Source organism: Carassius gibelio, chromosome B23, assembly GCF_023724105.1.
Source record: "Carassius gibelio isolate Cgi1373 ecotype wild population from Czech Republic chromosome B23, carGib1.2-hapl.c, whole genome shotgun sequence".
In the NCBI taxonomy this organism is placed as follows: Eukaryota; Metazoa; Chordata; class Actinopteri; order Cypriniformes; family Cyprinidae; genus Carassius; species Carassius gibelio.
Window position 1 is genome coordinate 25,452,896 of NC_068418.1, and position 27,500 is coordinate 25,480,395.

Here is a 27,500-nt window from a genome sequence, read left to right on the forward strand (position 1 = left end):
AAACAATATATATATATATTTTTTTCAATTCTGTCATCATTTACTCACCCTCATGTCATTTCAATTCATTTAACACAAAAATGGCTTTAAATAATCTTGCTTGCACTGACTGATCTTAAAAGTGCATTTGTTGTTTGTATATTGTATATATATAATTGTAGTACTTCAACTGTACATTTATTTCATTTAGTTGCCGAGGAAACATTTTCTCATTTATGTTTAAGCACTAAAATAACTCATAAATTAAAGCTGAAATAAAAAAAATAATCCCTCCAAAAAAAAAAAATAAAAAAAAAAATAATAATAATAATAATAATACACCATTGCAGAATTGCTAAAATAAAACTGAAAACTGAAAATATAAAAATGAAACCTAACTCAATTATTAAATATAAAACTTTTGTGACAACTAGCCCCGGTGAGACGCAGCATTGAGTTCTGGAAGAACATAACAGTCCTGTTTTAGTGATAGTTTGAGAGCTGAGTTTAACATCACAGGGATGTGTGCGTCCAGCTGTAGGTCCCTGACAGGAAGTGGAGGTTCTGAGAGGAAGTGCGCTGCTCTTCCATGCCTGCTCTCTCTCATCTGGTGATGGGGGATGATGGGAAGGCGGGGTGCTTTGACCTACATTCACACTCTTTCAGTGCTGCGAGCGCTGTGCATCATTACCGTCGCAGGGAAAAATGCCACTTCCTGTTTTCTCCTGATTGTTCATTCTGTTTTCTCTCACATCTGCTCATTATGGAGCATTATAGCACTCTTAACACGCTCTTACTCTGCTTTTACCTCCTCTAGGATGAATATTGCTCTCTTTCATCTCAGAGCTCTTCTGCCTCTCATCAGTAGTCTTTGTCCTCGCTTTGCTGTTTCTCTAAGTTGCAAATAATAAATGAACAACAATAATAATAATACAATATTATAATGAATGAAATATGATTTTCAAAATGTATTTTTTTAACACAACTTATTTATTTTATTTTTCTGTCAAATACTGTGAAACAGATTAATCATGATTAATTGCATCCAAAATAAAAGTTTTTATTTGCATAATATATGTGCGTGTCCTGTGTATATTTATCATGAATATATAAATACACACACACATACAGTATATATTTGGAAAGTATTTACATGTATGTACATGTCTATATTTATATTCATATAATTTATATTATAAATAAATATATTTAATATATAAAATTAACATAATGTATATGCATGTGTGTATTTATACGTATGCACAGTATAATTATATTATGTAAATATTTTTTTTTATTTTGGATGCAATTAACTGTGATTAGCTGTTTGACAGCACTATTTTATATATATATATATAAATATATGCATGTTATGTGATTTTTAGAAATATAATTTCAATTATACTGTAGGTGTGCTATTTTGTTCATTTATTTTTTATTTATAAATATAATCTCAGCTATGTATTTATTTGATCTTTATAATTATAAATTCAGCTTATATTTATTTGAATTAAAAACTGATCATTTATTGAGATAACAAGCACGGTTTTATGATGCAAATATTCATGTTCTGGACCCTGGGTATATCCAGATACAGTATAATGTGCGTGCACTGTTGTTTTGTGTTTAGTCTAATTCTCACCTAGTCCTGTGAGTGAAACAGAGAAGGTTAGAAAAGGACATTTGCACGAGTGGCTCATTAAGACCCATTAAACATCCCCGTGCAGCAGATCCAGGCCCGCAGGCGTTACAGATCCTCCTGGGAGCCACAGTTACACCCCCTCTTCTGACGGAGCCGTCAGTGAAAGCTAATCCAGAGCAAGCCTCGGGAAGCCCAGCCTCCCCAGCTGTGAGAGCCGCTCATGTCCACATCTTCATCAGCTGCTTCACTACGGTAGCAATCACTGTTAACAAACCAGGAATGAAAGAATTCACTGAAAGCAGCTCATAAGATCTGAATGTGATGATACTGTAGTAAAACCTCAGTACTCTGGTGCAAGTTACCAGTGTTCAATGAAAGGGATTGTAGAAGAAAACACTCAGTTAGCCTTAAAAAGCAATGCTTACTGGGGTCTAAAACTATCAGTGTGAACATGCATCATGTTTATTTTCCCCACATGCATAATGGTAATACCGTAGTTTTGCATGTTACTGTGGTAATATCATGTTTTTGTGCATATGCATCATAGTAATACATGTTCTTTTGAACATGCATCTCTGACAATACCATGTGTTTTATACATGCATTGTAGTTAAAAAAAAAATGGTGTTATTATGGTTATACCATGTCTTCATGCATCATAGTATTACTATGGTTTTGGACTTGCTATGACAATATCATGTTGTTTTATGCATGCATCATATTAATACAATTTAATACCTCTTTTTTGGGCATGTTTGCACATGGATCATAGTAATACTATGATTTTAGACATGTATTGTACTATAAAAATACCATGTGTTTTTGTACATCCATCACAGTAATATCATTCTTCTGGACATGTTCCCATGTTAATACTATGTTTTTTTTGTTTTGTTTTTTACCATGATAATACTACATTTCTACATGTGTTACCATGGTAATACCATGTTTTCTGGATGTTACCATGGTAATGCCATGCGTTTTGCACATGCACTATAACAACCCCATTTATTTTTCATTATACAATACATGCATTAAAGTAATACCATGTTTACCATGGTATTCCGATGTGTTTTGCACATGCACCAGAGTAATAACATGCTATTTATTTAGAATAATACCATGTTTTTGAACATGCACCATGGTAATACCATGTTTTTGATATGTTAACATAACAACATGGCTTTGTATGGGCAATAGTAATATCATGTACATGCATTAGAGCAATAAAGCAAATAGAACAACAGAGAAATAAAACATTTTGTGCATGCACTATGATAAAACCTTGTGGTTTTGGAAGTATGCTGTGCCTGTTTATGGCATTAGTATGTTATATCCCAATATCACTGCCACAGTAGTACACCTTTGTAAGTGTAATGAATAATTTGATCATACATTAGGATGCTGCGTTTGGATGATATGCGGAGAGAGAGAGACTGTGTGCGTAACACACACACACACAGAGAGAGAGAGAGAGAGAGAGAGAGAGGATCACAGCGGCTCTACGGTCACAGGCGAGCGTCACACAGACACATCCGTCGCGGTTTACGGTGAATCGCGCGACACAGGCCTGCGTCCGACACCGTAAACCGACACACACAGCGGATCGTATGAGGCACACGAGCAGCCAAACCCGTCCAGCGGAACCCGACGAGTGTTTCATGACAGCGATCGAGAAGAAAACGAGGAGAATCCAGGAATAACGCGCGACTCCGGAGCGACATCATATTCATTCCGAGGTAACGCGTGATCGCCTTCATATGTGTGCGTGTGTTATTGTTAATATTCCGTTACGAGCGGGTTTTAGACATCATTTATGGATTGGCACAGGACTGCATTGCTTTCCTCCCTATATAATGTTATATAGTGCTCTGATAGAACAGTATATAATGTCTATCCAAAAACGTTGGGTGTTGTTGGATAGAGAAACAGACGTGTCACCCCACATATAACCCGTCGGGCGGCTGCACAGGTGCATCTCTCGTGGATTTAAAGGGATTCATAAATCACAGATCATATTGAACCGCTCAAGGAGATTATATATATTATGCTTAAAAAATATACTTAAGCAATTAGACCGCAAAGTAGGCTACAAATAACGTGGATAAATGTTACTTTGAAAGGTTTACGCATCCCTGATTGATGCGTTGTTTAAATAACAGAGATGATGGTGGTCTTAAAGGGACAGGTCACCTAAAAATGCAAATTGAGTCAATATTTGCTCACCCTCACGATGCTACAAACCCGTGAAGTTTACAGTATTTAATGACGCAAAAACATTGTATGGAACAGATCGCCAATGATATTCGGCTAAATAATAGCCATAGCCATGTTCTATGCAATGCTTAATACTGTGAAGTTCACGGTTGTCATGATGGTGAGTGTATGTTGTCAGAATTAGCATTTTTAGGTGAACTGCCCCTTTAAGAAAAAACATCTCTGTTATTTCAACAACGTGGATTGGGACTGAGTGATCAAGGGTAAAATGATATTTATACATTCATTCATTCTGAAGCCATACATTTGTGTAAGGAACTGCCATAATTCTCAGAAATTCTATAAGATCATTTTTTTGTTAATTTTGGATGTACTGTTCCTTTAATGTGTGTGCCCTGGGGATAGTGGGGGTCAGATATGTTTCCACGTAGCTGATGGGTAACACAAGAGCTCCCTAGTGTGGGACTGACATAATTAGTTGAGATAATGGTACAAGCTCTCGGTTTGCCAATACTTAGACTTTAAACACTTTAAAAATGGTGTTTAAATGCATTGGTAGGCAGAGAATAATCTCATTGTGTTTTTCTCACTGCGAGAGTGACAAAGAGGCATCTTACGAACACATTTAGCAGTTCTAATAAAATTACACTGTACATCAAATCAATAATAGCTTCCTGAACAGCATACAAATGCTGAAATGCCCATTTTGAAGACACAGTTGTGATGTTACAGGCTGTAGAAAGGTTGCAAATGGAATGTAACAGTGTTTTTTATGAGGCTGTGACATCATAATGGGGCTGTATGGTGTCCGTGGTAACAGTGGAATTGAGGAATCGCTTATGTCCTGAAGTTAATCAGTGCTGCCTCACGCACTCACACATGCACTTCTAGCATTAAGTCATGTTTGCAGGCTTGAAAGCTTTGGGAGTCAAACTGAGGCTGGGTTTTCTTGACCTTTTTATGCACACGTTCACAAATATACAGTTAACCATCGTCAGTTCAGTAAATTGGCCTAAAGAGCAGTCGTTAGCACATCAGCGTTCACACGGTAGCACCTATCAACACCCACTTCAGTCTAATCAATCAATCAGCATCCAATAACAAAAAAATTGTACATCATAAAGACAAAATATACATGCTGCTGGGGCCCTTTTCTATGTCGATTTTTCCAAATCACATATTTTAGTCATACTAAATATGATATCGTTTGAAAGCAAAAAAACTGCAAATGAATAATGTAAAACGGTGAAATCAGATATTGTGTTACCATGAAAATGGCACTTTAAAACCTTTTAGGAGGCTCCTCCCCTTAATGGGTGGTGTCAAGTTGTCTTCAATATTTGGTAACACTTTATTTTAAGGTGTCCTTGTTACATGTACTAGTTACTATTATAATGACAATTATGCATAATTACATGCAGGTAACCCTAATCCTAACCCTAAGCATACAGTAAGTACAGGTACAGTCAATTAATATTACTTATTAGTTTAAAAAAGCTCAAATGTATAAATACACTGTAACAAGGACACTGAAAGTGTAAGTGTAAACCAATATTTTATAATCAAAAAAAAATTTTTTTGTGTTTGATGTACATTTGTGATAGAAATGTATACATTTGTGACAGTAATTGCATACATTTTATTAATTCTCATCTCAGTTTTTGTGATATCAACTTCAAATTTGGAACATAACTTTAGACATATGGCTTTGATTTGAAAGCATTTTTTTGTATGGTACATTTTTATTATAGTAAATGTATACTTCTATAACTTTAATACACTTTATTTATTTAATAATTTATTTTATTTTATTTATACAATCTGCTGGTTGTTTTTTTTAAACATCTTCTGAGAGGTTACCAGGATGTTTTGGTGCATACAAAAATCTAATAAATTGTACATCATAAAGACAATATTTGGCCATTTTCCATAATCTTTAAACTAGTAATAACATATTTACATTACAAAAATGTTTCAATATTTATTTTACTGGCAAAAAAGTGCATTTTATTTATTTATTCATTTAGCCAGTAAGTTTCCAAATGTGACATTTTTATACGTGACCCTGCAGCACAGAAGCAGTCATCAGTATCACAGGTATATTTATAGCAATAGCCAAAAATACATTGTATTGGTCAAAATTATTGATTTTTCTTTTGTGCCAAAAATCATTAATTTCTTACTGTAAATATATAAAAAGTTAATTATTGTTTAGTAATATGCAGTGCTAAGAACTTCATCTGGACAACTTTAAAGGTGATTTTCTCAATATTTAGATTTTCTGCATCCTCAGATTGCAGATTTTCAAATAGTTGTATCTCAGCCAAATATTGTCCTGTCCTAACAAACCAGACATCATCTGAGAGCTTATTTATTTTACTTTCATGGGATAAATCTATCTATAAATCGAAGTATAAATCTCAATTTAGAAAAACTGACCTTTATGGGTTTGTGGTCCAGGGTCACATATGTTAAAATGTTAAAGTAAAAATACAGCTATATATATATATATATATATATATATATATATATATATATATATATATATTTATTTATTTATTTTTTTTGCAGTTGAATTAGTGAAATTGAATGATTAAATATCATAATTTGTGGCGGGGTGGAGGGCGACAATGGTTTTGCCTGCATCTAGATTTTTACTGCATTTTCATTGCATTGAACATATTGACTCTGCTAATCAAGTATTGTTTTTTTTCTTTTGTAGTGTCAATAGGGGACATTTTTCAATATGTACTTTCTATGTCTTTTTTTGTAAAACCATAGCAAACACTTCTAGAGAATGGTTTCTAAGTTCAGAAAAACGGTGCAATTCCCGAGTAGTTGCCTAATCTTATTTTAGGCCTTAAGCCACAGGCCAGTCAACTCAGGAATGTCCGGTGTTGACGGCGTCAGACTCGCTGTCCCTCGTCTTTTGGGTTGTGCTTTTAACATGCAGGAGGGTTTGGAGCATCACGTGTGTGTGTGTGTGTGTGTGTGTGTGTGTGTGTGTGTGTGTGTGTGAAAGAATGTTTTTATATTCAGGGGTGAACGACCATAGATGATGCACAAAGTCACAACCCAAAACAAGCGTCTATTTAGCATCAAATACATGCAGAAACGGCAATTTAACAACCTCTTTATGTTCTTTTTTGGTCACATTTTGTCGTCAGATTGTGATTTGAATTGTAGTGTTTATGTTGAGCTGGCTAGTTTGTGTTCCTGCGTTAAGATGTTGTTCACACTGATGACAGCAGATTCATAAAGGATCACATGGACATCTCAGAGTATAAGGAACAGTGTTTGCTAAGGCATTGATATGCATTTGCTAAGGGGTTCATAGTGTTTATAGCATGTTATAAAGTTATTAAAATTAATCTATGGTTGCCAGGGCATTACTATGTAGTTCTTAAGGCATTCATAGTGTTTAGAGCATCAGAGTGTTTAAAGCAAGTTGCTATCTTCTGGATGGTTGACATGGTGTTGCTATAAAGTTACTATGTTACTAGTTACTTGCTATGAAGATAATCAGAGAAGTTGTATTTATGTATGTAGTTGACTTTACTCTGAGATACTGTACCTGCACCATCACTTCCATATTTCATCTGGCGTCACCCTACACCTTCATTTAGGCAGGTGATGCAGTACAACAGCTTTTGATTGTATTGTACTCATTAGATTAAGTCTTCTGTCATGTCCGTTTCATGTTTTCGGTCGAGTAGGTGCTCATGAGATTGTCTCATTGTTTCCTGTATAGATTCTGCTGTTGGCCCCTAACCCTGCTGTCACAACAGCAGGCTTGAGTTACTGCGCATGAGGGCCATTTAGCTGAGAATGATAACGGATATACAGGGAGGGATGAGCTGCTACCTGCTGTCTGCCCTACATGGATCACTTTACTTCATATTTAATTAAAACGTCCCTCCATTGGAGCCTATTTATAGCATCTGCCACTACAGTCCACTGGTGGGGCATCCCAGAGCTCTGAACCACTGACCTCAGACCAGTTTGAGGTTTTTATGTGTGCTGTAAGTAAGAGCAGTATTAAAAAATGTAATAATATCTTTAAATGCCTAATAAAATGTCTTTATTACATTGTAGGAGGGGCCGAGTCATGTCCAGGTCTGTCATGTAAGCAACAACAAAGAACACACTAGCAACTCTGCAGCAACTGCATAGCAATGCCTGTGCTGCTTTCTAGAAAACCAGCTACAAAACCACCAAAAACACTGCAGTCAAATAGCAACATGGTTAAATCACTCATAGAGTAAAGCCTTAGAAAATCACCTAGGTGATGTTACTAACCACTTAGCAGCCAGATAGCAATGCCTTACAACAGCCCGCAACCACTACAGCAGCCTAGCAATCACACAGCAACATGCTGGAAACCACTTAGAACACCCTAGCAACCACATACCAATGCCCCTAGTAACCACTCAAAACATATGTGCAGTTACATAGTAACATGGTAAAAACACTCAACATCTTAGTATCCACAAAGGAAATGAAACACATTTTAAAACACTTGGAACACCTTAGCAACCCAGTATAGCATAGCAATACTCTTGAGAACGGGACACACTGCGGTTACTCAGCAGAACACAACGACGCTCCTTAAACACTCGGAACGCCGCAGTTACTCAGCAGAACACAACGACGCTCCTTAAACACTCGGAACACCGCAGTTACTCGGCAGAACACAGCGAAGCTCCTTAAACACTTGGAACACCGCAGTTACACGGCAGAACACAGCGATGCGCCTTAAACACTCGGCAGAACACGGCGATGCGCCTTAAACACTCGGAACGCCGCAGTTACACGGCAGAACACAGCGATGCGCCTTAAACACCCGGAACGCCGCAGTTACACGGCAGAACACAGCGATGCGCCTTAAACACCCGGAACGCCGCAGTTACTCGGCAGAACACAGCGACGCGCCTTAAACACCCGGAACGCCGCAGTTACTCGGCAGAACACAGCGACGCGCCTTAAACACCCGGAACGCCGCAGTTACTCGGCAGAACACAGCGACGCGCCTTAAACACCCGGAACGCCTCAGTTACTCGGCAGAACACAGCGACCCGCCTTAAACACCCGGAACGCCGCAGTTACTCGGCAGAACACAGCGACGCGCCATAAACACCCGGAACACCGCAGTTACTCGGCAGAACACAGCGAAGCTCCTTAAACACCCGGAACACCGCAGTTACTCGGCAGAACACAGCGAAGCTCCTTAAACACTCGGAACACCGCAGTTACTAGGCAGAACACAGCGAAGCTCCTTAAACACTCGGAACACCGCAGTTACTCGGCAGAACACAGCGAAGCTCCTTAAACACTCGGAACGCCGCAGTTACTCGGCAGAACACAGCGACGTGCCTTAAACACCCGGAACGCCGCAGTTACTCGGCAGAACACAGCGACGCGGCTTAAACACCCGGAACGCCACAGTTACTCGGCAGAACACAGCGACGTGCCTTAAACACCCGGAACGCCGCAGTTACTCGGCAGAACACAGCGACGCGGCTTAAACACCCGGAACACCACAGTTACTCGGGAGAACACAGCGATACACTTTAGCAACTGAAAAGAACATAGAAATCCACATGAAACACTCAGAACACCTTAGCAACCCAGGATAACATAGCAACACACTTAAAACACTCTGGACACCGTAGAAACCCAGAAGAACATAGCAACAGCATAGAGACGCACTTAAAACACTCTGAACACCTTAGCAACACAGAACAACACAGCAACACATTTAAAACACTTGGAACACCTTAGCAACTAAGCAGAACATAGCAATGCAATTAAAACACTCGGAACTACTTCGAAACCCAGAAGAACATAGCAACCCATGAAACACCTTAACAAATCAGAAGAACATAGAAACTGCGTAGTAACGGTCTGCCGCCCACAACACCACAGAACTTGTGTTTAGAAGTGATTCTGTTGTCTTCTGGAGTTTAATGGTGTTTAGCGATGGGGATCCTCAAACATCTTTGTTGTTGCCATAATCATTTCTTATCAGTGTGTGTGTGTGTGTGTGTGTGTGTGTGTGTTTTGACAACACATCTCCAGTGAGCTCAGCCTTCAGATCAGAGAACCATCATCTCTAAGACTGCTGGCTTGTGTGTGTGTGGATAGACAGTCTTTGTATACCCCACCCCCTGTCGTCTCTGCAATCTTGCTCCCGCGTCTGGCTGTCTCGGTCCGTGCTGGGCCGTCCTGTGTGGATGCACAAATGCACCATTCATAGCCTGATAAGATCCATGCGTGCAGCTGTGCTCTGGGCCTGGCGCTGACCCTGAAGTGGGCACAACCAGCAGGCACTGTAGGTCCAGTAATCACCTGAGAACCATTACAGCGTCTGCTTCTAGATAGAAAAAAATAGACGACATTGGAGACTGTTTTGACCATTTGTTTTAAAACCCAAAATGATCTTCCCTGCTGCCTACATAGATGATGTATAGTTTGCTAAGTTAAAAAAATTAACCAATCAACAAAGCACGGCACATTTGTGAAATAGATATTTTAATACGACTCAATTATTATTCACTGTATGTATTTTTTATGTAATTTTAGATTCTCTATAATTGACTTAATTTCCAAAAGCAAAATCTTTCAAAATATACCAACAGCCTTATCCAGGATGGTCATGGATTTCATCACAGATTAGTCTGATTTTAAAATCAGTTTGATATTTTAAGTTAATGTAAATATGTAATTATATAATTCACATGTATTTCCATATAATATTACTTTTTGCCCTGACAAACACCCACAACAGTAGAAAATCTCAAAAACAGAAAAACTAATTCTACTTTTATATCCACTTAGCCTATTAGTATAAAGTAGAAAAACACGGAATATGTTCCACTTGTACGTAATGTCAGTACAGAGGAGAAAAACAGCATAACATGATGCAGAAAAGCTTTGTTGCTGTAATGCACGCTCAGAATAGCTGACCCGGGGTCAGGTCCTTCTGTAAACACCATTTAATTCAATTCTGTGTTTGTGAGTGTGCTTTAAAGCACTACAGTTTCCACGTTGCGTAGCTGTTTTCGGTCTCCCGCTGTACCAAATGTCTGCTTCGCACCCTGTTTGCACCTTCAACTGTTGCAGATTTTAAAAAGCATTTTAAATCAGACCCATCCATGACTCTGAATCCTAGATACAGCGGTCTACATGGATTCTACACCTCTTCCATTGGCTTTAAATGAGAGGAGACTTTGTACAGAGATGACTGTCAGTAGACATTAGAGAGCGTGCACTGCAAACACACACTGCTTTTATTAGACCGTCTTCTGTGTGTGTGTTTGAGGGTGTTGGATGTACCACATGTGCTGTAGGTCTGCAATATAAGAGCTACCCTAGAGGCAATTCTGCCTGCATTCTTCTTCTTCCCAGGCTGATTTCAGCTTTCCTAAATGCTTCCCAACCCATAAATCCCTTAGAAGTCTCTGTCCTCAGGCATGCGACGGCGGACCACGTTGCACATGGATGCTATTTTATTACAGGAAGACACCACTGAAGACCCTGTGTAGATCTTTGTATCAGCGTATGTATCCAGTAGAGAAAGGGTTTGGCCTTCAAAGGGTTAATCTAAATGCTTAGACAAGCATCACTAGAGTAAGATAGTGTTGCCTGATTTTTCAGCTGGAAGATCTCTCCCATAATTTTTTTTTAAAGCAGTGATTTATAAGTTATGTGCTTTGATCCAAACCACACTGAAAAAAAATGATTTAGGATCAGTTTTTAAATAATTGAATAAAAACCAAAAGATTAATATAAAGTGATTAATTTCAAGATGTTAATATATTTTACATTTATTGCAAAATATGTTCATTATCCATATAATAATTTTTTTTTTAAGTAGACTTAAATTATGTCTCAATCATGTAATTTGCAGTGTTTAAAAAAGTATTTTGGAACAATTAGCTTGTTGCTGTTCTCTGATTGGTGGAGATTTTTTGCAGAATCATGGGTAATGTAGTCTTTCACATTCGTTTGACGCTATTTAAAATAATTCAAAGTAATACGGGCTTACTGCTTCAACAGAAGCATATAACATTGATTAACAACCTTGTAGTTCACAGTATTTTATCTTTAAAGGTTTATCAGTTCACAAACTCGTCTAAGTTCGAACAGAACCCTTTGGGAACACATACAGTGCAAATCAATTGATTCAATGCAAGTCATATTAAATGCTAAACTATTTACTATACTAACCAAACTGAAGTCAAACGAATTTAAGTCTAGAACATAAATCAAGTATAAAAACGTCATTGTACCGGAGATTCATTTTGTTATGGGATGGCCATTAAGCTAGTGGAAACCTAACTCTATTACTATCAATACCAGATCGGCTTCACTGAGAAAGACACACGGGTTATACGTATGTGAGATCAGGGCGGAGGTGGATTGGAGAATCATTTCTGGGCTCCATCTCAGTGGTGAAGGGCAAAATGGCAGCTTTAGCACGCAACAGCGGAGATGGATTTATTAGCCCTGCGGTTGGCATGACAACAGCGCCTGTGGATGGAATAGAAGATTGTTGCTAAATTGTTCCATCTGTTCCATTTTCCAGTTGTAGAATGGAGTCTGCCCCGCATGGGATATGTGCTCTATTATTTGATAGATGAACATAGATGAAGACAAATGATGAAGCCATGTCATCGTATCAAGCCAGTTAGTAACCCGTGCTCTAGAACTGGATGACAGCGACCAATGGATATGAATGTGCAGTCAAACAAACACAATCATAAATACAAAACTGCTTTCATCACTGAAGTTGTGATAATATATATTAATTGTCGGCAGAGCTGGGAAGTAACTGATTACATGTCATCTGGATTATGTATTCAGATTCCAAAAATGAAGTCCTTGTAATTAGAAGACATTACATTTTAATAATCAGATTACAGTTACTTTTTTTGGGATTACATGATTAAATATTCACACAATGGCAGTAAATCATTCATAATTGGTAAAACACTGGTGATTTATGGCTGAGTAACACCATGTCATCATATCCGCTGAGCTTCAGTAATCGTTGATTCTGGAAGTCTGGGCAATAGTATTTCTTAAACCTGAAAGACTCGTGTTTATTAATGTTTCTTCATATAATACATATCAATGTGGTACATATATGGTGAGTTTAGTAAAGTGATCTAGACGTAATCCACGTTACTAACTACAGTTTTCATTATGTAGTCTGTAATTAGTAACAGAGCTAACTCTGTTTGTCAGCAGCAAACCAAAGCACCGGTTACATTGCTCTTATGAAGTCATTTATTAAGAGGAAAAAAGCTGTTGTCCAAACATACCTGGCCCTACCTGAAAAATTAATTGCCCCCCTCCTGTTAAATCATGGAAGAACTGTGATTAACCACATTATTTTAGAAAGATAAGTTAATTTCACTAGTCACACCCAGACTTGATTACTGCCAGACCTGTTGAATCAAGAAATCACTTAATCAGAACCTGTCTGACAGAGTGAAGCACGCTTAAAGAGCAAATTCAAAGCTAAAGGAATTCAAGAACAGATGAGAAACAAAATAGTTGAGATGTATCAGTCTGGAGAGCGTTATAAAGCCATCTCTGAGGCAAATCATCCAGCGAATCATGGTCAGAGCCATTATACACAAATGGAGAAAACTTGTAACAGTGGTGTACCTCCCCAGGAGTGTCTGGTCTACCCAAATTATTTCAAGAGCACAACATCAACTCGTCCAGGAGGTCATAAAAGAACCCAGAACAACATCTAAAGAACTGCAGGCCTCACTCGCCTCAATTCAGATCAGTGTTCATGATTCAACAATAAGAAAGAGACTGGGCAAAAATGGCATCCATGGGAGAGTTCTAGAGCGAAGGCCATAGAAGACCAAAAAGAACACAAAGCTTCATCTCACATTTACCAAAAACATAATGATTATCCCAAAAACTTTTGGGCAAATATTCAGCTTCAGGACCTGGAAGACTTTCCACAATTGATGGAGCCATGAATTCTGCTCTCTATCAGAAAATCCTGAAGGAGAATGTCCAGCCATCAATTTGTGACCTCAAGCTCAAGCACATTTGGGTTATGCAGCAGGAAAATGATCCCAAACACACCAGCAAGTCCACTTCTGAATGGCTCAAGAAAACCAAAATTACGGTTTTGGAGTGGACAAGTCAAGACCCAGACTTAAATCTGACTGAGATGCTGTGGCAGGACCTTAAACCATCCATTCATGCTCGAAAACCTTGCAATGTGGCTGAATTAAAACAATTCTGCAAAGAAGAGTGGGCCAAAATTTCTTCACAGCGATGTGAACGACTTATTGCTAAAATGCTTGATTGCAGTTGTTTCTGCTAAGGGTGGCACAACCAATTATCAGATTTAGGGGGCAATTACTTTTTTCATGTAGGACCGGGAAGATAGGACAGCTTTTTTCCTTTTAAGAAATGAAAAAATTATTTCAAAACTGCATTGTGTGTTTACTCAGGTTATCTTTGTGTTATATTAAAATTAGTTTGATCTGAATAAAATGCGACACATAAGGGGAAAAAAAACGGAAGGGGGCAATAACTTTTTCACAGCACTGTGTATGTGTGTGTGTGTGTATATATATATATATATATATATATATATATATATATATATATATATATATATATATAATGCATCATAACCAGGTTGTCTTTCAAATCAAGTGTAATGTTTTTTTCCCCCAGAAATTCTGCTTTGTAATATTCTTTTGCTTTACTGAAATAACTCTTTTAATGGGAGTTTTATACCAGCGAATGTGCAAGTAGGATGTTTGTTTTATTTCAGTATTGCTGAAGTCTAACCTCAAGCTCGTAGCAGATTTGTCCATGTTAGTGAGCATTTGATGCTTCCCGTCTAGACTGTGTTAATCATTACATTCCAGCTCTTACCGGCATCAAAGCTCAAAATTCACTTCATTTTGTCTGTATGAAACACTTCCAGTAAACAATATCATTGCAATCAAAAGTTTCACATCTGCTTCTGTCTTTATGTTTCTGCATATTTGTTGCCAGCCACAGTGACAGATAAAGTTAGTCATATTCTAAAATATTCTTACTAGGTATGTTATTTCCAGGAACCCTCCACCAAGAAGTTATATGTTAATGCATTAATGTGTATAAGGTCAAATTCTTTATTCAGAATAATTTGTCCTAGACATTTCTTGATTATCACCTTTTCATAGCATCACAACAACATAGTTTAGCTCTAATGACTGGGAAAAGGGAATCAGTCACATGAGAATTTGTTTCTACATTTTATTGTTGCATATCCTTTAAGATGCAGCAACAGCAGATGGTGTGTTTTTAGCTCTGATTTAGTGTTGAGATCTAACCGATCTCACCTGCTGCTGTGAACACACACGCTCATGCTTCTGTAATGCTGTTTGCATTAACTGTCTCACACTGCAGGAATCCGTCAGCCCACACAAAGCCCATCTGGAATGCAGTATCTCAGAAACAAATCATACAGAGGGTTTGGCGACCCACCTTGTTGGCTTTCCAAAGCTAGATTGTAATTTATCGACTTTATCCCCGCTCAGGATTTATTTCCACGTTTTTGGCTGTTCCTCTCATAGATTGTAATTGGGTAGCATTTGAAGCATGTGTTTGTTTTCCAAAGACTTCAACAAACGCGTTGTTTCGAGCCAAGTTACATCACTCAGCGTCTTTGGCATAGAGAATGCAGAGACTAAGACTAATTTTAAATTAAAGACATGTTTGTCCAAAGACTGATGGGGGAAAATGCACCTCACACATGTGATGTTACTCAATACAGGGCTGGAGCAAGGACACTAAAGGTGATAAAGCAGAAGAGCTGAGAGTTAATTATGCATGTAAATGTTCACAGGTTCACACTGTTTATTTACCTGCTTGGAATAAGCTTCACAATATAATTTGAGACCAAACAAAACAAAGCTGCAAGGCAGTTTAAAAGTCACATGTAACTGCTTGGAGAAGTCTGATCTTGGAACAGTGTTTATAAACCGCAGCACTCATCAATTAAGGGTTGATTTAGGGTCGGTGAGAAACACTGTCACTGATTATTCAGAGATGACAGATATGTCAATGCCGTCACTTCCTTATCTGACTTTTTCCACTGTTCTCCCTTCAGTACGGGAATGGGAATTCAGTGCTTTAGAAGTGGTTCTGAAATTCACCCTAAATCAGTCCTAAATCAGTTGGCAGCTTTCTTTTGTTTTGCCCCATGCCTGAAAAAACCCAGATAAGGCAGTTCTCACTGTGCTAGCATGAGCCTGACCTCCAACCCTGTGTCAGCATTACATTTAGTTTTTAGTATGATTTACTGCAAAGAAAATGTATACTTTTCTGCTGTTATGCTTTTGGAAATTTTGCTGATAAAATTGTTGATAATGTTTTTAATAGTAAAAACAGAAATGCAAAAGTCGGTTTTAGTATTGTTTGTGGTTGGTGCACGTGTTCGGGTAATCCTTTCAGCAAAAAAGGTTGCAATGTTTAATGGGTACTTAACGCAGACTGAAACTTTGCTACTTAGAAAGCTGTTTCTGTGAAAGATTGCACCCATTCCTGCGTCCCCTGATCTTTTTTTCCACTCACGTTTTTGGCTTTTCTCATCTTGCCTGTCTTTTTATTTCATCCCATTTCTCTTTTCTTCAAGGTACTCTCTTTTTCCCCCTTTCTGTCTCCCTGGCGTTCTTTCACTCTCTGTGTTTTTGCCAGAGGGAGGTTCACTTCCTAGTCTTGGCAGCATTTTGTGTAATAAACTCCACACTAACACTGGCTCATAAACAAATAAACCCAGGCACTCTGCAATGTAATTTCATAGAATCCTCCCCCGTGCTCTCTTTGCTCCCCTCCCAAGACAGCAACGCAGTCTGTCTGTGCGAAACGCTCCCAGTCTTTGTAAACTCTCTTCTGGTGTCTCCCATAACTCTGTGTTTGTGTCTGCGATTCCACTCTCGTCATGACGTCATTCTGAAAGCTTACAGCTCTTGGTGGACGAAAACAGATGGTTGAACTTTTAGCTGGAAAGGAAACAATGCCTCTTTGGTCCCTTGTTAGCTTTGGGTATTAGGTTATAGAGGACAGGTAAGGTTTTAACAGATTATGAAAGTTTACCAACAATTCCTATGTTGAGTTTTGTGGTTTAAATCGACACCGTTGTTGCCAACTACTAATCCTCTTCTCCCATTTGATTCTAGGGTTTGTGCTGAAGAAAGCCATGAGATCTTCTACTTGCAGCACCTGAAAGAGATTTACATAATCAAGGCACGATGGAAGAGCCGTACAAAGATTCTGTAGCCGTAGACATGGCAAACCCTCAGGAAGAGGTCTGCAATGGTGGATCCGCCGCCACTGATGCAGTTGGGAAACTAGAGGGGGAGACCACTCCAATTATTTCACCAGAGACATGGAGTGTCAGCACACCAAGCATAACAAAGCGATCCATGTCCCCAATGCTAACGATACAAGCCACCCCAGTGGTGACCCCGGCTGCTGAGTCTCCCAACGGTGTTGCCCTGAAGGTTGCTACAACTGTGCTCCAGCCAATCTGCTTGGGGGAGAGTCCAGTAGTATTGCCAATCCTTGCAGGACCAGCTGGACCTCAAGTCGGACAATCAGGAGCCACTTCGTACCTGATGACTAGTCAGGGTCCTGTGTCCCTACCTCTGGTCTTGGAACAACAAGTCCTCCAACATTTGAATCATCAATTGCTTCAACAAACGGCAACTTGTCCTGCCCTGCCACTGCAGAACAGCATCCTGTGCCAAAACCCATCCCTTGCTCTCGGAGCACCTCCAGTCCTAGACCAGAAAGGCACAAGTCCAGTGTTGGATACTAGTCTACTGACTCTTCTTCAGAATCCTAACTTTGCAGCCATCTTGCAGGACCTTTTCCCTGGCCAGGGCAACTCTCCTCCTACTTTCCACCCAGCGTCTTCCCCACAAATTGACCTTGCCTCTGCGTTCCTTCCTCCTCCACCTCTCTCGCAGCCCTACAGCTCTCCATTAGCCCCTCTGGTGCCTCCAGCCACCTTGCTCGTCCCCTATCCTGTTGTAATCCCACTTCCAGTGCCTCTTCCAATCCCAATGCCAATCCCAGTCCCGGTCTCCGCTTGCAAGGACTCCAAGGCAGAGGTAGATGTCCCTAAACCGGCTTGTACTTATAGCAAAAGCACCCAAACTTCACCTAGTGACATCTCCCCTCATTTTTCATTCACCAGCAAGGAAATGGCAGTAGTCCAACAGTCTCTTCACTCTTGCTCGTCCCCTGTAGTGACAGACGGAGAAGTGCTAGATTTATCCATAAGGACACCTCAACCTTCAATGTATATTGATGTGCCACAAGGGATCCAGCCGTTTCAGCAAGACAATGTCCTTGATTTGTCTATACCTAGTAAAAGAAAGACATGCATCCAGACTTGTAGCACATATGGTCCCTTGGCCCCGGAGCGGGAGAGGGTGTGCCACCTGGGGGACGATGTTAGCAGAGGGGCTTTGGCTCTTGGGGTTCTCCGGCCAGTAGACTGCACGCCGAAGCTAGACACCAAGCTGCTAAGTGGTTTAGCATCTCTAGAGTTCAGCAGACAGCACAAGTGGGTGGTAGATAGCGGTCACAGTCGGACAGTGGCAGGGGCGGTACATGACTCTGCGCTCACCGGAAGTGGAAATATCGAGATCGTCAGCACATCGCAGACAGCCAAAGTCATTGTGTCGGTCAAAGACGCCATGCCCGCCATCTTCTGCAGCAAGCTAAAAGGATTATCAGGCGTTTCTACAAAGAACTTTTCCATCAAACGTGATGCCAGTCAAGGGGGCTTTGCCTCACTTCCCAGGGTCCCAGGGGATCAGCGAGGAGAATCCAGTGACCCACTCAAAAAGATCTCTAAAAACAGAGGAATCAAACTGAAGAAAGTAAGCTCCCAGGAGATTCATATCCTGCCCATAAAGAAGCAGCGACTGGCTGCATTTCTGCCCAGAAAATAACACATGCTCTCTTGCTTTCAGAGTGAGAAGGGAAAACATGAGCAATGAAATGGCGACTGAGGTGTAGCTAGGTAAATAACTACTTTGAAAAAAGCCGGTCTGAGAAATTAAGCCTGGGTATGATGATGATAAATGCATTCCTGGCAGAAATAAAGCCTAAAGCTTTTTCTCCAAGCTGTTCAAATGATTTAAACTGATGCTGGCCGCTTCTGGTCTTACGGTTGGCATTTGATCCATTCATTATAAAGCAATCAGACAAAGTCGACAGGAAAAGTATAAAAGAACCAATCTGAACTGCCTAAACTGCACTACTACTGAGATTGTTTTAGCATTAACGCCAGACTCGACTCCCTTCCTATGCATTTTGATTTCGGTCACACATCCTCATGAATGATTCATCACGCGTGATCTGCATTGTCATTAATATGCATGAGATCTGATTTGAAACCTGGCCAGCTGTCAGTGAGAAACGCGACGTGTAGCACTGACAAATTCTCGTCCGGCTAATATGCTGAATTCTTGCTCTCCTCTCGCTGTTTACACTTGGAGTGCAAGACGTTTCCCATTTTTGGTCCTAATGAACTGTAGAAGGGAACCGTGAACTTTTGCTTCCCTAATCACTGTATTAATCAGTGGGGCACTGGAGCGGAGCATCCTCTTTGAAGAACACGAGGGGTAAGCAGTTAGCATGGCAGCCTGATAATGACTTGGCAAAGCCCAGATCTCGGTTTCATTAAATCTGATGATTGGAGGAAATGGTTGTCACTAGCAACAAAGCATAGTTTTCATCAGCATCCCTTTGGGGGGTAAAAAGCCTCCCTTCCCCCCGCCCCAAACCAAATTAAAACTAAATAATCATTGGGGGTTTGTCCCTAACGACAGCAAATCTGAGTGAAATGGCTTATTAATGCTGTTTTTATGACCGTGCGTTCAACTCAAAGTAATAATCAAGATAATCTGTCAAGATAATCCTTGTTTTTTTTTTATCTTTGATGAAAATGAAGAACTTGGGTGATGTCAGCAAAGTTGCACAAGCAATTGGCTAATATTAAGGCTATTTAGTCAATGTTAAAGCTACTGTTGCTAAAAGATAATGCAGAATATTTAATGCCAAGTAACATTACAGGATAAAAGGTCATGGCAATAATGATAGAATTAGAAGTGTTACCATTTGAATATGTGGAGATGCTCGAGGGTGAACTTGACCTTCAGTCCCAGTCAAAACACCTCTTCAAAAGTGTGTGATAGTGATTGTTACAACCCATTGCAAACGCCCCTTTAGGTCTAGCCTAATTCCCCTGCTTTTCATGATTTTCAAATACATTTCTCATGGATAAAATTAAGTGCCACTCTTTTTAAAAAATGTTTTTACTTTAAAGCATTCAAAAATAATTTGATTGTGGATTATGAATGCTGCTTTATGGCACAGAATCAGTGTTTTTGTTGCTTTCATGTGGCTGGTGGTTAGATTGATAGCATGAGGGCGTGTATTGAACCACAGGTTTCCACCCTCTCATTAACCTCTTGATCATCCCAGTTTAGTAATCATCTTATTAAAACTGTGCTACAGCTGACAGACTCCACATCACAAACTCAACACTGAATCAGACAAACTAGCCCCATAAGTACATACAGTATATAAAACCCATTTTATTTAAGATAAAAATTGTGATTTTTCATGACTACTAAACACATTTCTCTCTCATTATTCTGTGTCTAGATGGTTATATATATAAGTGCCACTTGATTTACTGAGTTTACTCCTGTTGTTCAAATGGATATTTTGTGTAAAGTTCACAAAATGGTCAAGAACATGCCAACAAGTCATATTGCATCCAAAAAAGAAAAGATCTAAAAGAAATTAGATTTTGCTTTAAGTAGATTAATAGAAACTCTTTTCTAAAACTATTTTGGAGGACCTTTTTTGGCTTTTTTTCATTACGATAGTTATCATAAAACCATTTTCCATCATAATAAGAAATTATATGTATGTGTATATATATATATTACATTTCTCAATATCAGTTACTGTGTTTAGTTGATCACAAAATGACTAATACTTTTTTTATTTTTTTTATTTAAAGCAGCATTAAAGTTAAAATACTGCCAAAATGTATAAATCCTTTACAATTTTAATTGATCCTTTTTTGTGCATTTATAATAACAAGAATTTGGATGGAAAATGGTGTTTATGATAAATTATCACAATGCAATTTTTTTTGGGATCGGACTAATTTCTACTCATTTTCTTAAAGCAAAATCTAATTTATTTTAGATCTTTTAATATTTGGGTGCAGTATGATTTGCTGGCATGTTCTTGACCATTTTTGTGAACTTTACCCAAAATATCCTTTATAACAACAGGAGTAAACTCAGTAAATACGATTTAATTCTATTTAAGGTGTTATATTTCATACTTCATGCAAGTTCACCCCAACTGTAAGATCCTCTCCACAGTCAAACCAACACGAGTCTCATTTGGTCACACGTGAAGATTCTGTGTAAAATAATTTATTGTTTTTACTAAGTCAGTACTAATATGATGCAGTGGCTCAGAAGAGACTTCATTCCACGTTCAGCAGAATCAAAATGAACTTCAAGACACCATCAGTGGTGTGCACAGAAAGATAGATGAAAGCAAGGCAGGATTTATTTGACATGTCAGTATGAAATGTGCCGTCTCGTGTTTGCGTGTTTGCTTATAGGAATTCTTTCAGAAGGAAAACCAGGAAGGCGTCTTTTATAGTTCACATTGAGCCAGGAAAGGTTTTCATGTAGAACTTTCCCAAACGATCAGCTTGACAGATTTCTTCCATTTTCAGAGTTGATTCAAGTATTGGGTTTTAGAGTTCACACCAAATACATCTGATGAACTACTGTGCAAATTTACTTGTTTTCTTTCTTTTTTTATTTTTATGTCAGCACTAAAGTGTGTTAGTCCTTAGTTTTTGTCTAGTTTTCCTGTACAAATATCTAAACCTTCTTAAATCAAGATTTAATGACTTTGTTTAAAACAAGTGATCTGCCAATGGAGCAAGAGAAATAAACGTGTTCTTTTAAATAGGCTTATTTTTCTTAACTCTTTGGTTTTTGGTATAAGCAAAGTCAGAACTAAATTTGGATAACTTTTTCAAAACACAAATTCAATGCATCTTAATTTAAGAATGTAAGACTTCGTCAAAATTTCGCAGTTGTAAATCATTTTCCAGCATGTGATATTAGCATGCAGTATATTCTCACTTTTCTCAGATTTTCACAATAAACAGTTAGCATGAACACCTAGTTTAATGAATAAACAATAACCGTTTCTATGATATGAATTAATTTGTGTTGAGACGACCCTGAAATTGTAAGTATTTAAGTATGAGGTTTTTTTTTACATCAAGAGCTTTTGTGAACCACTGAATGGGTAAAAGAATGAAACCGAGTCTGGTGATGTTTTAAATTATTTATTTATTATTTGTATCGTTGAAAATGTGTACGTGACGAAATGCATTAGCTTTAAAAAGTTCATGATTAAAAACGTCTCTGGTATCAAGATCGAAGCACGTGTGGGTGTTTTTTTTTCATAACAGGTGTTGATATTCAATCATCGATGAATCTATATGGCACAACATTACGAATACATGTGATTTTTTTGTTTTGTTTATTATTTTTTTACAAAAAGGAGTCTAAACGATCACATTCACGTCTAACTTGAAATGCTACGCTACAAAAGATGGGGAAAAAACCTGAGAAGTCTCAAAGTAAAGCAAGGCAATTTGAACATAGCTATTTAAAATGGACGTATCCTCCCGTTAAAAAGCGCTGGAAGGCAGTACAAGGTATATTAAACAACGAATCCGAGATAAACAGCCCCTCGTGACGTAACGTAACGTATTCCCACCTCCGTACACAACGTGTTTAGCTTAAAATATTTCTTCTCTACAAAATTGTACATTCCTGTTGCTGAGTTTTATGGTTAAACCCATACATAATACGCCACTGACGTCTGATCTATCAATGAAAATGATCAAATATCAACAGAAACTTCGAGATAAAGCCGGAGTTACTCACGTCACATTCCTACTACTTTAGTGATATTTCTAATGAACCGTCTACAGCGACGCTTCGTTGAAATGAACCAGTTTTGACGACTTTCCCATTCTCTCGTTCATTTCCTCATCGAAAGCTGCGTTTCGGTCTCTTGAATACTGTTCAGTGACTTCGTAACACAAGTCAATTCAAACATTCCCCAGATAAGAGCTCGACGAGTTTCTGTAACAAACCCGAGGCCAACTCAAACAGCGTTATCTCGAAAGCATTATCTCCTCAAAACAACGCTCTGGGACATACACACTCCAGACTAAACTCCAGAGTCGAAAGAGAAAATACATAGCGATATAGGAAAAACACAGTGTACTGAAAACTAGAGTAGATACACGACATGATAAAACTTTTGATATTGAGGTTTTTTAAAAGCAGAAGCGCGTTTCTCTCACAGTATTTCATTACTAAAAAGGCCTACATGTAAGATTTATGTATTTAAATTGCATGTAAAAGATTAGATTTCACAGTTTTAACATTAATAAACAATGTGATGCATATGTGTCAGTCATACAGTACATAAATAAAATGGGTCAGATTTATTTAATAGCACTAATTAATAACTAATGTGACCCTGGAGCACAGTCTTAAGTCGCTGGGGTATATTTATAGCAATAGCCAAAAAAACATTGTATGGGTCAAAATCATAGATTTTTCTTTTATACCAAAAATCATTAGTGTATTAAGTAAAGATCATGTTCCATGAAGATATTTTGTATATTTCCTACTGTAAATATATCAAAACTTAATTTTTGATTGGTAATATGCATTGCTAAGAACTTCTTTTGACAACTTTAAAGATGATTTTCTCAATATTTAGATTTTTTTGCACCCTCAAATTCCAGAAAAAAAATGGAAAAATGTATTTTGTGCTCCAGGGTCACATATATATGTATATAATTTTGATCTCATACATTTTAACTAATCAAGTATTGCTTGTTCCACTCGTCACATTTAACTTTGTTTATACTTTTAAACTGAATAAATGTAACTGTTTTCACAATTATCAGTTTACGCTGATTCTAAGCGGTTTGAATAAATGGATTTTGAAAATATTCAAATATTCAAATATAACCATGGCATGATTTTGACGGCAAAAATCTGTCCCGTTTTTTTAATTCATGCATGACTTGACAAATATAAATTGCATTAAGTTTATTATTATATTAAAATTAAAACTGTGTAATCCAGAACGATGGAAATTCGATGTACAATTCAAAAACATAAATGTCATTTTTAGGCCTACATTTTTTTTTATCGTTCTGATGCGATTTACTTAAATCTATTTGTTCCAAACTATGCTATTAATATTATTTTGACGTAATCTTCCATACATTAAAGTAATTTTTTACCTCTGAACACACTTAAATCTCCAACCAAACGAAAAGAAACAAAACGTTTAAAGCATCTGTCTGGTCAAAAATGATTCCGCCCATGTAGCAGAACTGCATGAAAACGAGCAGCGTGAACATTCTACAAAACGTCTCTTTTTGTGTTCGACGGAAAAACACAAAGTAGCACGGGTTTGGACTGTAAATAATGACGACTGGCCGAACTTTTCCTTTAGGGTTACGAAACATGACGTGTTTTGTTGGAACTAAAATACACAAATGAAACGTTTTCATGTGGCTGTAAGTGATTCCAGAAACAGCTGTATGACGTCACAGGGAGGTAGAGCGATAAATAGCCAACGCCAGACTCAAACACCAGCACTATCGGTGAGCTGATCGGCCCGTGAAGCGTCTGAGTCTTTGGGGAGACGAGATGGCATCCCCAACGCACCGGTCGTTCCCAGAGAACGGCACTAATGTTCAGTTCCTCACAGTGTGCTCTGGCTGCAGGTGTGTGTGTTAATGTTTCCCATCAGTGTGTTCTGTCCGTGTGCTGCTTCACTGCTTGCTCTGCTTGAGTCTCTCGATGTGGTGGCAGAGTTTGAGCGCCGGTCCCAGCTTCAGACCCATGTACTTCATCACCATGTCGCTCCTCAGTAACATCAGAGCTTTCCCGTCGATCTCCTGCAGACGGAGTTTAAACACAGTTAACTCTTTCCATGCCAAACACGGAATTTTCAGTTATTCATGAGACGGGTGCTGCATCCCAATTCACATACTATCTAAAAATACTATTCACATACATACTAAAAAAAAAATAAGTTTCTGGGGTATATTTGTAGCTATAGACAATAATACATTGTATAAATAAAAATGATAAATTTGGGATAATATCCAAAAATAATTAGGATAATGATATTTAGTACATTTCCTACAGTAAATACATAAAAACATAATTCTTGATTAGTAATATGCATTGCTAAGAATTCATTTGGACAACTTTAAAGATTTTTTTTTTTCAAAATTCCAGATTCCAGATTTTCAAATAGTTGCATCTCAGACAAATATTGTCCTCCTAATAAACCAGACATCAATGGAGGGATGATTTATTCATCTGTCAGATGATGCATACATCTCATTCTCAAAAGAATTGACCCTTATGATTGGTTTTGTGCTCCAGGGTCACAAATAGTGTTAAAAAATAGAATTAGTATGTCCCAAATTATAGTATGTTAAAAAAAGATTATGAATTTTTTGATTCATTTGAATGATTACTTTTAGACTCTGCTTGTTATTTTACTGTGCTGCAACCTACTTAATGCAAATACAAAACCAGTTAGCAGTAAATATAAAATAAAAAATACATGTGTTTTTTATTTAGTTATAATTTTATAGTAAATAAACTTTATAATTTGAATATGAAATACTTATTTAAATAAATGTATGCTTTAAATAACTTTTAGTTCACATTATTTAAAAAATAAATATTAAATATATGCTAAGTAAATTAGTTCATAGTAAATAAAGTGTTTAATTGTATTATTATACATTTATTAATAAAACAAATTGTATTAACTACCCACCAGATTATATAATTTAAACAACTAAAAATATGAGCAGTATTTAAATGATATCGATGACGAAAAACATTAAGAGAATGCATCAGAAATATTAAAATGTATTTAATATAATAAACATCATTTAATGAATATCTATAATTAATATTAATTATTTATTGATAATATTATTTTTTATTAATAAATAATATTTAAAGATTTTTGAGAAAATCTGTATTGAACGACATTTCAATAATTTAATTAACTCAAAAATAAACTGCATCAATTAACATATTTGCTAAAACGAGTTAGGCTCCCCACACATAATGCAATCGAGAGAATATTTTAGAAGAGCGGGTTTGATTAATGCTCACTTTTCTGTGTTTGTATGCGTTTGTGCATTTAGCAGATGTGATTTGCATTGCATTTAAGTTTTTTTTAAATGCATTACTTGATGCATTCCCTGAGAACTGAACCCATAACCTAGATGTGAGATTGCACACTATTTCAACACTAGCACTAAAGAAAGGAGTTAACTGGTGTGAAGGCCACTGACGTGTTTTCTGAAGAGCTCTGCGTGTGGAGCCAGCGCTGTTGGGTCTGCGTCCCGCACAAACTGCATCACTTCCTCTATGGACCAGGAAGACGGGCTCCTGCCGGGGATTCTGGGAAGGTCGGCCGGTGTCTCAGGACCCGTGGTGGAGCTGGCGGCTGAGAGAGAGAGAAAGAGAGATGCTAACGTGATTATGTAATGTGTTTTCTTCTTTGATGCTTCTGTCAGGTTTTCTGAGACGTTTCTGAAATGTTACGGAGATGTGAAGAAGGTCTTAAAGGTGACGTAACATGAAAAAAACAAGATGTGCTCTTCTGAAATAGAATATATATTTTAATATGGTTATTTCTGTCAACATTTTGATACTAAAATGGTTCATATATTAAATAACCACGTGAAAAAATATCTATTTTTTATGATGCAGTGAATGAAATGCTTTACAAATGATTTATTTTACAACAATAGACATTCAAAACGGCATGCAAATAAATATAAATAGTATAAATATTTTTTTTTGCTAAATGTATGTGTACATCATATATATATATATATATATATATATATATATATATATATATATATATATATATATATATATATATATATACATGTACATATATGATACTAAAATATATCTCCAAAAATATTAAAGTGAATAAAGTCTATACTCATTTAATATTATATTAAATTTACAAAAAAAATCTGAGCAGTATTTACCACAAAGAAAACATTAGCATGCACATAAATATATACTAATACATGTAATACTGAAATAATTTCTTGATTTTAAGAAATTTTAAGTCAATATTTCAATAATTTACCACTTGCATGACATATTTAATCTTTATCTTTATTTTTTTATTGTTTCTTAATTTTTATTTTTTATTTAATTTATTTATAGAATTTTTTTTTTTAAATCATTTATTTTTTATTTATAATGAAAACATTTACATTTAACTAATAAAACAATTCAAACTCTCGGTTCTAATGACAGCTGATTTGTGATTATATGGGTCTGCAACAGGTTTATTATTACTAACTGAAACTAAAACCCATAAAAAGCTTTTTTGAAATTTTATTTCAGCTTTATTTCTCATTTTCATAGTTCATTTACTATACTGAAAATATAAATTAAAAATA

General features: G+C 37.3%; 2 protein-coding genes across 2 annotated transcripts in view; one reads left to right on the forward strand and one right to left on the reverse strand.

Annotated features, from left to right (window-relative positions):
- The first annotated feature begins 3,003 nt into the window (after window positions 1-3,003).
- Window positions 3,004-22,372, forward strand: LOC128011765 (retinoic acid-induced protein 2-like). Its single transcript, XM_052594471.1, has 2 exons — window positions 3,004-3,360; window positions 17,050-22,372. Exon 2 carries the CDS (start codon window positions 17,122-17,124, stop codon window positions 18,832-18,834), a length of 1,713 nt encoding a protein of 570 aa, XP_052450431.1. The 5' UTR covers window positions 3,004-3,360; window positions 17,050-17,121; the 3' UTR covers window positions 18,835-22,372.
- The window catches only part of LOC128011764 (polycomb protein SCMH1-like), a 28,816-nt gene continuing 23,583 nt past the window's right edge, over window positions 22,268-27,500 (reverse strand). The window contains exons 14-15 of the mRNA XM_052594470.1: window positions 26,364-26,518; window positions 22,268-24,935 (exon numbers count right to left, since the gene is read on the reverse strand). Of these exons, the coding sequence (XP_052450430.1) occupies window positions 24,810-24,935; window positions 26,364-26,518 (281 nt within the window). The 3' untranslated portion in view covers window positions 22,268-24,809. The remainder of the gene's footprint in view (window positions 24,936-26,363; window positions 26,519-27,500) is intronic.